Source organism: Oncorhynchus kisutch, linkage group LG16, assembly GCF_002021735.2.
Source record: "Oncorhynchus kisutch isolate 150728-3 linkage group LG16, Okis_V2, whole genome shotgun sequence".
NCBI lineage: Eukaryota > Metazoa > Chordata > Actinopteri > Salmoniformes > Salmonidae > Oncorhynchus > Oncorhynchus kisutch.
The window spans coordinates 26,516,131-26,530,583 of NC_034189.2; the positions used below are offsets into that span (position 1 = coordinate 26,516,131).

Consider the following 14,453-nt stretch of genomic DNA (forward strand, 5'->3'; position numbering starts at 1 on the left):
TATTAGGTAGAAGTGGAGAGGTCCATCACGTTAGGGTGGGGGTGGGGATGGTGTGATGTGTGCTGCTTAGCTTTGTTGAAACCTTTTCATGATGTCATTATTAAGGAAGTTAGTTATCTCACCTGTTGCTTGTTGTTGTTGTTGCAACCAGATCCTTGAGTTGTCCTCAAAGCACCACTCATTCCACTCATTCATTCAAAGCACCACTCAGTGAATTTCATAAACATTTTAATAGTGAAACATTTAAATCCTTTTTAGATAAAAATACACTAAATATATTCACGTCACCAAATAACTGAATTTAACACACTGTTTTCAATGGAGGTCTTCAGTAGGCTCAACAGCACTCAAAACCTAGGAGGCTCCCACCCCCTTCCAGCTAGCTAGTTGAGCCTACTCAAACACCCAGCTCAAACAGAGAGGGATGGTATGTTACCTAGCTGACAATGGTTATCCAACTCTAGAACTCTTCCAAGTCAAGGTAAGCTTTTGGCTTTATTAATTTATTGCCACTGGGGCTCGCCAGTGTAACTGCTAAACTGCTTGCAAACTGTACGCTGTACTGCATGATTGTAGCGAATTTACTAAGGCATTAGTTATAGTAGCTATGTTATTGACTTGACGTTAGCTAATATGGTGACAACTATCTAAGCTGTGCGTCCACAAGCAAAGGGAAAAGGTGTGAGGAGGAGAGCGTGTCGATCACAGGAGGTTGGTGGCATCTTAATTGGGGAGGACTGTCTCGTAGTAATGGCTGGAGCGTTATCAGTGGAATGTTATGAAATAAATCAAACACATTGTTTCTATGTGTTTGATGCAATTCCATTCGCTCTGTTCCAGACATTATTATGAAGCGTCTTCCCCTCACCAGCCTCCTGAGTCACGTATCCCCCCCGGTACTGATGCTCATTCTGTTCACCAGTTCCGGAGGTCTACGTCACCAGCTTTCTAGGCTTCACTGAACGGGATTCATTATCATCAACCCCGGACTGTCTTGTCTGATTATACACACCTGGTTCCCATTTCCCCTGATTAGTATGTTATATATGTGCCCTCTGTTCCCTCTGTCTTTGTCGGTTATTGTTCCCATGTCCGTTGGTGCTGTGCGTGCCTATGCGTTGGTGCAGCTGTTATGCTGCATGCTATATATATATTGTGTATTACGGGTATTGTCCCGTGGTGTTTAACGAGGTTTACCCTCACTCTTTTGTTTGGGTACAGCCCGGTGTTTTTGTATATGTGTTTGTTATGGGTGTATGAAAAACCCCTATTGTGTATTCCTACGCCTGTCTCCAAAATCCTTTATACACTGTGGCGTAGATGCAAGAAGGAATTATACAACGATCTGGCTGGCTGCTATGAAAGTGAAATGTGTTTGTGTGTGATCAGGGGCGTATTTATTCATCCAATTCTGTTGAAAAACATTTGTTAAACGTATGCAAATGGAACAAAATGGAGATAAACATAACTGAATTTGTTCAATAGAAACTCTCAATTGCAACTGCTGGACTGATTACACCCTAGATCAGCTAAACGCAGGCAAGATTGTGCAAGGCGGTATTGAATGTGTAAGTGTCTGTCACCTTCAAATTTCTCTCGATCTGTGCACCTACAGTATGTTGTAAACTTTCATTCATAGGATAGGTTGTAGCAACTTCATGATGGGTATAGGGACAATTTGAGGATCATGTAGTAGTCTAAACCTATCGATGTTACATTGAGCTGGGTGAATGGAATATGAATGACAGTCATCCAATATGCTGTAATAGAAATAAGGCGATGCTCATTAAAAAAATTATCATCCTCCCTCATCTTAAACGGCACCGACCGCCACTAGTTGTAACATATGTCTTGAGTCCCCCTCAGTGTAAACATCTGAGTGGTTTTAGCTGCTAACCTCTGACCCCTTCTTAGGGTCGGTGGCATCTAAAACATGCGACAGGGGGTAGCTCTGTGGTGGGTGGTCTCACGACGACCAGGTGACAGAAAGACCCTCTTGGTGACACCCCCTGGTGTGTCTTGGGCTTGGGAATGGCAAGAGGGCAGGAGAGTTCCTGACCCATTAACCCTCACACCCTTGTACCCTTTATCACCGTTATACTTTTCATTTGACATTTTGAGTGACCGGAGCTGTATATCAGAGATTTAGAATTTTGACCGTTCATTCGTGTTGTGTGAGGCTTTATTTAGCCTAGGTTATTTAGCATACAGATGTAGGATCTGAATTTGATCACAGCAGGAAATGCACATTTGTAATGTATTTAAGGTTTGAAAAGGCTTCTAAAGACTTGATTTACCTACAAAAAAATGGCTATTAATTACAATCCACATACTACACTGAACAAAAATATAAACACAACATGTAAAGGGTTGGTTACATTTTTCATGACCTGAAATGAAAGATCCCAGAAATGTTCCATTCACACAAAAAGCTTATTTCACTCAAATTTTGTCGACAAAATCCCTGTTAGTGAGCATTTCTCCTTTGCCAAGATAATCCATCCACCTGACAGGTAAGCCATATCAAGAAGCTGATTAAATAGCATGGTCATCACACAAGTGTACCTTGTGCCGGGTACAATAAAAGGTTACTCTAAAATGTGCAGTTTTGTCACACAACACATTGTGTGACAATGATGCAGGGAGTCATGAAGCAGGTGCAGTCGGTGAGTTTAATACGAACAAACAAAGTGAATACACGAACTAGAGTAGTGTCTGAACATGAACACAATTTAATTTAAGCAATGTCATTTTGAATGCATAGAGATCCTGTGACGAGATCCTGAAGCCCATTGTCTTGCCATTCATCCAGTGCCATGACCTCATATTTCAGCATGATAATGCACAGCCCCATGTCGCAAGGATCTGTACACAATTGCTGGAAGCTGAAAATGTCCCAGTTCTTCCATGGCCTGCATACTTCCCAGACATGCCACCCATTGAGCATGTTTAGGATGCTCTGGATTGACGATGACGACAGCATGTTCCAGTTCCTGCCAAAATCCACCAACTTCGCATAGCCTTTGAAGAGTAGTGTGACAACAATCCACAGGTCACAATCAACAGCCTGATCAACTCTATGCAAAAGAGATGTGTCACTCTTCATGAGGCAAATGGTGGTTACCAGATACCGACTGGTTTTCTGATCACTGGCCTTACCTTGTTTTTTTAAGTATCTGTGACCAACAGATGCTCATCTGTATTCCCAGTCATGTGAAATCCATAGATTAGGGCCTAATGAATATATTTCAATTGACTGATTTCCCTGTATGAACTGTAACTCAGTAAAATCTTTGAAATTGTTGCATTAATATTTTCCTGCTGCAGCAAACTGGCTCAAATTAAGATCATATATCTGTATTCTGGAATGTAGTGGGTTAACATCATTTAATTAACCTCAGCATTTTTTTTTATATCTAAAGAAGTTCAATGCTGCTCTTATTTCAGTATCAGGCTAAGTTGAAATGGATGTCAATTACCAGATGGATGACAATCCAAGGTGATGTCCATTCAGTCTGCAAACAAAATGAGTGGGTGCTAGCTATTAGTGCGCTTGTGTGCCAACTGGCCAGTACAAAGATGTATCTCTGTACACTACTTCCATCCAGTTATAATTGACCCAGAGGGGTGTGGTAAAACATTCTATCTAAAGAGCGAAATGTGACATTAAGCCGGCGGACTATGTGTGTTTCCTACAGGGGCTGGCGTCTTCTTCCTATCGTCCATGGAGGGAGAGCAGATCAGCTTTCTGTTCGACTGCATCGTCAGGGGCATCTCCCCCACCAGAGGCCCTTTTGGACTGAGGCCAATCCTGCCTGGTCAGTACCAAAGGTGTTTACTGCTGGCTATACGGCTTGCCCAAACAAGTACATACAGACCAGGGTGGTGAATTTATAGTACATGACATATGGGAGTTAGGAGTATTTTTATCAAATTTCTGGGCATTTTAAATGGAGAATATGGATGAAATGTAGCCTTAATGTATCCTTGTGGTCATTCTGAGGTAAGTTATGTAGAGGGATATTATCCATTGCCCTTTCGCCTTCTGACTTGGCAAACACTTTAATCGAACACTTGCTGTCTTAATTCAAACAAGCGTTCTTCAAGAGATACTTTGTGTGGGATTTATCCTCACTATAATAGTGGCCCACCATGTGCTTTCTGGAATGCAGCCACTTCCAGAGGTTGTTACACTGAGACCCATGGATTGCATCCAATGTACTTTGATCCAACAGCATTATGACTGACAGCTGTTATATACATAATTGGATTAGCTGGGTACAGACTATAATATTAGTGAATATAATCTGATAACCACTGGACTAACTGTACCGCAAGCAGCGTATACAACGGGGCCACCTTATACATATGTAATAGGATAACCACTGTAATAACTGTAATTATAGCAGCAAATTCAATCCAGTCACCTCTGTATAGTCTGTCGCGCCGTGAGAGAGGTACAGTAGGGGTTAGGGTGGGCACTGCAGCTGTGGCTTGTCCCACTGGTTGTTCCTGGTTTCACACATCCTCTCGCCCAATCAGGCATTGAGCTCATCTCCTATTATTGTTGTCTGTAGTAGAATAAATAGCAGGGGACTATGTCAGAGGGAGAGCGGGAGGTCAAAGTCACAGTTCACACAAGCAGAGCACACCAAACCCTTCTAATCACTCTGGGCATGTGTGTAACCTCATCCCCAGGATTCCTGTGTCACTGCGCCCCCAACCCCACCACCAAAAGCACACACTCTGTGCCTCTCTCTTTGTCTCTTTCACATTTTCCCCTTGCTTTGCCCCCCCCCCCCCATTTCTTTCTCTCTCTCTCTCTCTCTCTCTCTCTCTCTCTCTCTCTGTGTGTGTGTTTCTAATATCCCTACTCTCCTGTAAACACCCCTGTCCCTTCTCATGCAAAGGGAACAGGGTTGTTGACAAGAAGCTGAAGCAGATGTCAGCTGTTACATCTAGTTGATTGCAGTCCTTTCGGGAACTGATAGATATGCCGGTATCACATAAATGGCAATCCTTTTGAAATTCTTAAGGTAGTCTTTTGCCATTTGTATGTCATTTTGCACTCTACTTGCACAATCAATATGACAATGACCCTTGGAAATGACCCTTGGCAACATATTGGTTGACCAGGAAATCAATGTAACTTAGCAATAACATCTGACCTTGTGTTGGGACTAAGGTAACTTACATTAGATCCTCGGCGTTGTACTAATGATCCATAGTCACACCATCTCCATTACACGTACCACAGGGGCCACGTGGCAAGCAGTGCTATTAATAAACACATGTAGTGTTGCACAAACAGCAAGGTGTACCCCTGTGTGACCCTGTTCTGTATTACCTCACTAAAGGCCTGGCGTTTTCACCCTCACAGATAGAGGGCGTCGTGACAGGATAACGATAGCACGATAGCACTCAGAACTGGGTCATGTTCAGTAAGGCACACCGTAGCAAAAGGATTTGCATAGGAACACAAACATCTGTATTCTTATTGGATACCTTCAGGTATTACCTTTCGGTTTGACTTCGTTTAAGGTCCGTTGTCTTCCTACCCACACACACACACACAAAAATCCCAAACAAGCTAATTGAAGTAATATCTGGGAATATTCTGGTCAGTCTCAGTGAATTTAAAACAATTAGGAGGGGAGACTGAAAACTGGATTGAGTGAAGTAGCAGAGTGAAGTAGCAGCAAATATGTTAAATGAGTAACTAATGAGCATGGAGAACCTCAAGTTTGAAAAAAATAACTTTACATGTTTTCAGTTTAATCACCTTATATATATTTTCAGTCTAATACGGATGTTTACTTACTTCCGTAGCTCTTCCTCAGAAGCATGCTGTTTTAACTGTCCTCTCGACCGAAAGGATTTGATTGGTTGACGATGACCTTGGCCTACGTCTCACCTTATGCTGCGCAGAATATCAGATCTCAACAACGATTGGAGAAGTGTTTAACATCTCCGGTACCACATCCTTATGATATAAACTGCTCAAAAAAAATAAAGGGAACACTTATACAACACAATGTAACTCCAAGTCAATCACACTTCTGTGAAATCAAACTGTCCACTTAGGAAGCAACACTGATTGACAATACATTTCACATGCTGTTGTGCAAATGGAATAGTCAACAGGTGGAAATTATTGGCAATTAGCAAGACACCCCCAATAAAGGAGTGGTTCTGCAGGTGGTGACCACTTCTCAGTTCCTATGCTTCCTGGCTGATGTTTTGGTCACTTTTGAATGCTGGCGGTGCTTTCACTCTAGTGGTAGCATGAGACGGAGTCTACAACCCACACAAGTGGCTCAGGTAGTGCAGCTCATCCAGGAGGGCACATCAATGCGAGCTGTGGCAAGAAGGTTTGCTGTGTCTGTCAGCGTAGTGTCCAGAGCATGGAGGCGATACCAGGTACAGGCCAGTACATCAGGAGACGTGGAGGAGTCCGTAGGAGGGCAACAACCCAGAAGTAGGACCGCTACCTTCTTCTTTGTGCATGGAGGAGCAGGAGGAGCACTGCCAGAGCCCAGCAAAATGACCTCCAGCAGGCCACAAATGTGCATGTGTCTGCTCAAACGGTCAGAGACAGACTCCATGAGGGTGGTATGAGGGCCCGACGTCCACAGGTGGGGGTTGTGCTTACAGCCCAACACCGTGCAGGACGTTTGGCATTTGCCAGAGAACACCAATATTGGCAAATTCGCCACTGGCGCCCTGTGCTCTTCACAGATGAAAGCAGGTTTACACTGAGCACATGTGACAGATGTGACAGAGTCTGGAGACGCCGTGGAGAACGTTCTGCTAACTGCAACATCCTCCAGCATGACCGGTTTTGCGGTAGGTCAGTGTGGGGTGGCATTTCTTTGGGGGGCCGCACAGCCCTCCATGTGCTCGCCAGAGGTAGCCTGACTGCCATTAGGTACCGAGATAAGATCCTCAGACCCCTTGTGAGATCATATGCTGGTGCGGTTGGCCCTGGGTTCCTCCTAATGCAAGACAATGCTAGACCTCATGTGACTGGAGTGTGTCAGCAGTTCCTGCAAGAGGAAGGCATTGATGCTATGGACTGGCCCGCCCGTTCCCCAGACCTGAATCCAATTGAGCACATCTGGGACATCATGTCTCGCTCCATCCACCAACGCCACATTGCACCACAGACTGTCCAGGAGTTGGCGGATGCTTTAGTCGAGGTCTGGGAGGAGATCCCTCCGGAGACCATCCGCCACCTCATCAGTAGCATGCCCAGGCATTGTAGGGAGGTCATACAGGCACGTGGAGGCCACACACACTACTGAGCCTCATTTTGACTTGTTTTAAGGACATTACATCAAAGTTGGATCAGCCTGTAGTGTGGTTTTCCACTTTAATTTTGAGTGTGACTCCAAATCCAGACCTCCTTTCCCCTGAAAACCGGATGCATCCGAGCCTCAATACGAGACACTCACCGTCACTCTTTTGATCCCATGTCACTGTGACATCAGAAAGGCACCCAAGGTTAGCCTCTCCTCACAGATAATGATGCATACTATTATCAGTAGGCCTCCTATCGAGATTTACGACTATTAATCAACAGACATAAACAGAATTTTGTCCTTTCCACTGAATTGTCTCACAAGGGCCTGCATAAACTGATATATTATTTTAGAATACTGTAGTAAATGACCTAAGAGCAGTAGAATATTGTTTATTGGAATGACTTTATCATTGCTATGGTGTGTTATTGATACTATGTATTGTTGTTGACTGTTGACTGCTATTAAAATAAAGGTAAAGTAATATGAATACCGTTGTGTTTCACGCCGACAGACCCCAACGCCGCCGCCAACCAGGCCTACTCTGAGGAGAGGGTAAACCATGAGGCCCAGGAGCTGGAGAAACGCCTTAGCATGCTGTCTCACCAGAGCAGCACAGGTGCGTTACCTCACCGTTCAGTCTATTCCAGCCATTAGAATGAACCTGTCCTTCAATGCAAAACCATCACAGTCATTGCGCTGTCCTGAAAGTGCTCTATCTTGAAAACTTGACTGCTGACATGCACCCTTTTTTGGAGGGATGTTATTAACAATGGGCTAATGAACATACTACTACAATATAGTTTATGAGTGAAAAAAAGGGACACCAGCATCCACTGCTCACCATTCATCTTCCTTCAACAATTTATGGAACATGTATTAGAGTTAGTATTCTCCATGACTAATCCATGGGAAATGATACATTGCCCAGTAATGGTGCTTGTTGCATTATCATAACTTTCTAAAAGCAAGTTTCTATAGCGTCATGTATAAATGTGTCTTATGTTGTTGATTTATTGTGAGTATTGTGACTGTGACTACCAGTCAGACAAGTGAGGAGACCTATTTTGGATAATCTGATGTAATGCTTTATTGATGTGCTTGTGTAGATAAGGTGTATAAGTAATATTTTTGTTTTTGTAGAATAAATAATCTGTTTTCTTATGTGGTTTTGGAAGCCTCCTCCACGTATGGTCTGTCTGTGGCGGGAGACGACCGCAGCATATCAGGCTCCTCTGACACCTCCGACACCAGCCAATCAGACTCCAGCATCGGCAGCCGGCTGGCCATTTGGACTGAGCCCGTCACAACAAGCTCCCCCCCCACAGAGACCATCATTGGCCAGTCTGTGCCCAAGGTGGCCTTACAGGCCGAGGATAAACTGTCCGTCATCCAGGTGGGTGGAGCTCGTGCAGTAGCCAAGCCACCTATGTCCCGGCAGCTGCAGGAGATTGGTCGACAGAGCTCATCCGACAGCGGCATCGCCACAGGAAGCCACTCCTCCTACTCTGGGAGTTTCTCCTCCTATGCAGGTAGCCTGGACATTGGTTCTGGGGGGGATGACTTTGGCTCCCTGCTCAGCCTGCCCCCTCACCTGGACCTGGCCCCCTGTACCTGCCCCCCAGCCCCAGGACAGGAGTACCAGGTACCCACGTCACTGAGATACCTCTACGACACCCCCCGGAATCTACTGCAGGGGGGAACAGGAGGGGCCAGGGGGCATCAGACCTCCACAACATCTAAGGACCAGGCGGGTAGTTCACCCCAATCACACCCATCATGTAAATCAGTACAGAGGGAAAAAGAGGGTCCTCTCGGGGGTCGCTCGGACACTGTTGCCAGGCGCTCGATGGCTGATCTCTTACAGGGCCACTCAGAGGAGAGTAAGAGCGGGGTGGCGCCCTCTAGTGACAGTCAACATCCAGACTCCTATCAGATATGCAGCAGCAGTTCCCAAGCCACTGCCTCCAAAACCCTCCTAACCATCTGCGCCACCTGTGGAGGATTCAAGGTACAGACAGCTGGGGTTATTGTATTTCCTTAATTCCTTCCAAGCTAGCACATAACATTCTGAGAACCATATGTTTCTTAGAGCTTGGTGAGAGGTTGGTTGTCCTATTGTTATTTTGCATACAAACTTGTACAGTACTTTAGCATAACATTTTCTTTAGCATAACAGGTTTCCTTATGGTTCTATTTAAATTAATGTTCTCAGAACATTAAGAAAACATACCAATAGAACAATTGTAACATTCAAAAATGATTATTATTATAAAAACATATACATTCCGTTCTCAGCGTCAACAAAACTCTCTCTATCCTCTGTCTCGTTAAGTGTGTTCAGCTGTGTTGGCTGCACCCACTAATTGGCCACACCTGATCATAATGAGTGCTTGTTTTCTTTGAAATGTGGTCAGTTTGAATAGACTAAAATGAACAGCTTTGTATGAGTAATAAACATGGCATGCTAGCTCCATCCTGGTGGGGCAGTGGATTATTGCCATCGATAGAGAACAGAAGATCATAGGTTAGAGTCTCACTGACCCCCATGCCACAATAAAAATAAATGTGTTTGAATGAATAAACACATTTATTTCCATATGTTCTGTGCATGCAGTTCAGTTAAGCTAGCAGTCTTATTAAAATATTTTCTCATAATGTCATTTAATTACATTCAAATAACTTATAATTTATATTCCCAGAATCTTAATAAAACCTTCAGGGAATCATAGTAAAACATTCTCAGAATCTCCCTGCAACCACAAAATTAACAGTCCCAGAAAAGGCGACAGTTTTACTTCTGTTCTCAGGACAATAAAATAACTTTCCGTTTTACTGGTCAGAAATCGTACAGCTTTGTTCCCAGAACCAACGAGAAAACAAAAATGTACGTTCCCACAACTTCCAAGGAACCAAATGAGCTAGCTTGGTTGTGTGTCCTCTCTCCTGACTTTCTTCTCAAAACTTATTGGAGTGGAGGAACTTTTGATCCTCTCCAATGCGTTTTGTGAAGGAGGCGAGGAGAGTAGACACAATGAATTAAGGAAATAGAATTGAGATGCTGCCCTGGTTTCTTTTATTACACTATGGTTGAAAAGTGTACCCTTTGTTTATTTTCATCCAATTTACTGTATTCCACTGGTTCATCTCACATCATGAGATGAACATCATCAAATTGATACAGTTTGGGCCAAAATGTTACATTTCTTCAGAATTGCTTTGTTTGTCTTATGAGTACCAACTACCAAAGTACAAAAATACTGTCAGCAGCTTTCGATTAGACTTCATCATTAAGATTCACAAACAAAGCAGTCTTTGACAGAAGAATTTATGGCAATTGCTTCCTTTTTGGTTTGTATCTGAATTTTTGCATTAAAAAACATAGCTCCCTCCCACTCTCATATACTGTAGCATGTCCATCCAACTCCAACTCAGTCCTTTCTGCAGCTCTGCTCCTCTTGTATAACAAGTCTTTATAACAGCTTGTATGACTGCGAGTAAGGCTTAGTCATCTTGGTATCACCTGTTGCCGGCTATAGCTGTCAATATGGCCTTTACTGTGAAATCTCACAGCAATTGGTGTTGGAACATTAACATTCTTGCTGCCTGTCTGCCTGGCAAGGTGTGCACTCTACTAGCCATTTGAGGTTCTAGCTGTCCTTTCACTCAAAAAAGTCTGGACATGCTTCTCTGTGCGTAGATGTTGTTCTTATAGTCTCTCAAACACTCCCATCTCTGTAAGAAGTGTCTTCATAAGAGCCTCTGTGTCACCATAGTTACGGCTCTTCTATTTGGGCCTCCATTTTGGGATTGTAATATCAGTCTTCTCTCTCTTTGAGGTCATCCAAGTGCAAGAAATTGATTTTAACTTCTTCTCGTTGCAAACTTTTTCTTCCCCTGTCTTTGCTTGTTATGGAAACTAGAAAGGATAGCCCTTCCGTTTGATCTTTGAAGATGAATCTCATTTACAAGTGATTTACAACATAAAGCCTCATACTCATATACTTTGAAAGAGGACATATTCATACAGAGTATGACATGTGATTAGATCCCAATTTATTCCTAAAAAATTCCCTGTGGAATAAAATATCAGATTATAGTCATTGATCTTTTTTTTGTCATCCAATATATACCTCTTTTGTTAAGCGTTGCTTTTGATTATATTAAAAAGACATCCAAATCAATGAATAAAATGTCAGACTTTCAAGCATAAAACCAAGTGCTTTTCTTTGGTCAAAGCGGGTCTCTTTTACTCTCTGATGAAACAACTTCAATTGATGTTTATGTTTTTTTTACTACCCCGTATATGAGTGACTTTCTATTGATTGTTTAAATGCACCATCTGCTGGTGGTGCATTTAGACATTAATCATCCAAAATTGGTTGGAGAGACAGATTTATCAAGGTTAATTTCTGATGATCTTTGAAGAAAACAAAAAGTTAATTTCTGTTGTTTCCTCTGACTTTTCTTAAGTCTAGCCTTCAGTCTCTTTGAAAGATATTTCCCGAGAGTGATGTAAAGCTCCAGCCTTACAGTGAAACAATTCCTCTGTTAGTTGCCTAGCACCAGTCCTATGGGATAAAGCATTGTGTGGGTGGACATCTATCAACACAGTTGTAATACTCAACCTCAGTTATCAGCTAGGAAAACAAAGACCCTTAAGGGCCCAAGGGTTCCAATAACTCATTGTAACTCTATGTGAACAAGCCATAGCAGCTCTCATGTTTTTACCAATACACAATGCCCTAGTAGTATTCATTGAAAGGCACAAAAATACTGGCACAAAAATAATATTGTGAAAGGAACTGTACCTGCTGACACTGGTTCATCTAGTTATTGAAGATGTTCTCTTTCCTCATCTTCTCACAGGGGACTCCACTCTCCTACACTGGGGGCTCAGCAATGCCAGCCGTACCAGGTAAGTCAGCTCCATTAGGTGTGTGTGCGCACCCGATGCCATGATTTCCCTTCAATATCCCTGTCCAAGCATGAATAGATTTTTCAGACCTGTGTTTACTTTGCAGCGTGTTTAGATAAGTAGCTTGTTCTTATGAATGAATCCAATGAATTATTAAACCGATGTGCAGATTTCCTAACCTGTATAACTAGAAAGGAGATGCGTTAAGCTCCAAGGACATAACCTATGGACTGAGGATTGGCAATTTTGCCTCAGAACCTCCCATTTTGAAAATCCAGCAGGTGAAAGTATTGATAAGTGCCCGTGCAGACCCAACAGCAGCTCCTCAGAATATATCAAGGTTGACGCACTGAGGAAAACTACAGAGACCACGTCCGCACCTGCCTCAGTGACCAATAACAGCTCTGAGAAGCTAAAGATGAGGAATGAGGGATCAGCACCTCTACAGAAGAAAGGCAAGGGGAAATTAGCTGACCTCTTAGCAGACCTATTAGGCATAGGCACAGACCTATTAGGCACATCCGGAGAGCCAGGTACAAAGACAAACGACCTGAATCTTTATGAATCAATGGCTTCTGCTTTGGGATGTGAGCTTAGATCCCAACAACCTGTTATCAACTGTGAACTTTTGTGTGATCTGAACTCAGCAAGACAAGGGGACAAAGGGACTATCATTTACGAAAACTGCTTCAAGTGCAAGAAAGGGGAGGAATGCCACCCGCCTCCTTGGGGGACACCAGCATTTCCCCGGAACAGCTTTGTCCTACAGGTTGGTCAAATGCACCACAGTGGTGTATATTTTGGACAGCCACTACCCTCTGAGCCCTTGAAGAACAGTGTGGACTGTGAAAAGACATCTAATGAAGAGCAGCCTATTGAAGTGCAACTGCTGGACCCTACACTCCAAGATGGAGACCTTCCATGTGTGGAGGTGAAAGATCATTCAGTATCGGTTGAAGGTAAGAGAACGCCCACTACTGATTTATTCTTCTCCTCTCTTCATGGAATGAACTTCATGCTAACAAACAAAGTCAGCCTCTTCCTTCCTGGCTTCCTCCCTCCTTCCTTCCTTCTCATCTGCGCCCCTAAAATTGTTACTTTAATGTTTTCCTCCCTGTTCTTTTCTTTGACTTTAATTAAAAAAATATCCTTTCGTCTTTGTTTCCTCTGTATTTTTGGGGGGGACTATTTCTCCTCCCTCTGCAAGCTGGTGATGCCTCTATGTTCTCTTCATGCTGTGTTCATTTTGTGATTGAGCTGCTTTGAAGGTTGGGATAGATGCAGAGAAGCTCAACCAGCTGCTGCAGTATGAAACAAAATGTGACTAGATACAATGGCATTTTACATGACTGTGAAGGTACACAAGAAAATGACAAACTGAAATATTTGTTCAGCATGACCCCAGATTGTATAGCATCGCTCTGACAGTTATTTAGACTATGTGGTTTTATGGAAGTTTCCATTTGTACTGGAAATGACATCAGGGCCACTGTGTTGGCTGCTGTGCTCGTAACAAAGCCATCCCCATGAGTAATACAGCACTTATCCCAACCACACTAGGGAGCTCTAGACAACGTCAACAATGTAATGCTATATCCTGTCCTCTGACATGTTGCGGTCTTGTACAACGATGATTAATCTGTCCCTTGCAATCGTCTTCCAAGTCATTTCCCATCCTTGGATCAAACAGGTTATGTGTGTTTGGGGACCGAGAGACGCCGCTTCGACTGCATTAGTTCACAGCATGTAGTAGACGAAAAGGAGAACATGACATAGGGATCTTATCCTCACCGGCTGTACTGCAGTGTAATAGGAGTCTGTTGTATTGTTGCACATCTCAATCGCACTTTATTTCCCTCTTTCCACCAGATAAGAAGCAGAAGAGTAAGGAGGAGAGGCACAAAGTCGAGTATGAGATCATGGAGAGCCGGGCGTTGGAGAAGAGTTCAGAGGTGGAGCATCAGGAAGTGGGATTACTCAATCCTCTTAAGATCATCACACTCACCTGTTTCAATTGTTTTCTTACTATGGTCCAAACTTATAATTATATACCTGTGAGGCCAATGTCTGTGAAAGAAAGAGGAATACTTTAAAGGGTGTACACTGCAGTATGGAAGTCCTTTATAACAGCTACACGCAAGATATGACAGGGCTGTTTATACTGCTTTTATAATTGTCCCATACATTTAGTATATGCCATTTCCTTGTGAGACTGGCATTTAACATGAGTGGAA

The 14,453-nt window shown here is 43.2% G+C and overlaps 1 protein-coding gene across 1 annotated transcript in view; it reads left to right on the forward strand.

Annotated features, from left to right (window-relative positions):
• LOC109906556 (protein Dok-7) overlaps nt 1-14,453 on the forward strand; it is a 47,995-nt gene that overhangs the window by 8,027 nt on the left and 25,515 nt on the right. The window contains exons 5-9 of the mRNA XM_020504302.2: nt 3,699-3,818; nt 7,816-7,920; nt 8,480-9,312; nt 12,171-12,219; nt 14,089-14,171. Coding sequence (XP_020359891.1) covers nt 3,699-3,818; nt 7,816-7,920; nt 8,480-9,312; nt 12,171-12,219; nt 14,089-14,171 — 1,190 coding nt within the window. The remainder of the gene's footprint in view (nt 1-3,698; nt 3,819-7,815; nt 7,921-8,479; nt 9,313-12,170; nt 12,220-14,088; nt 14,172-14,453) is intronic.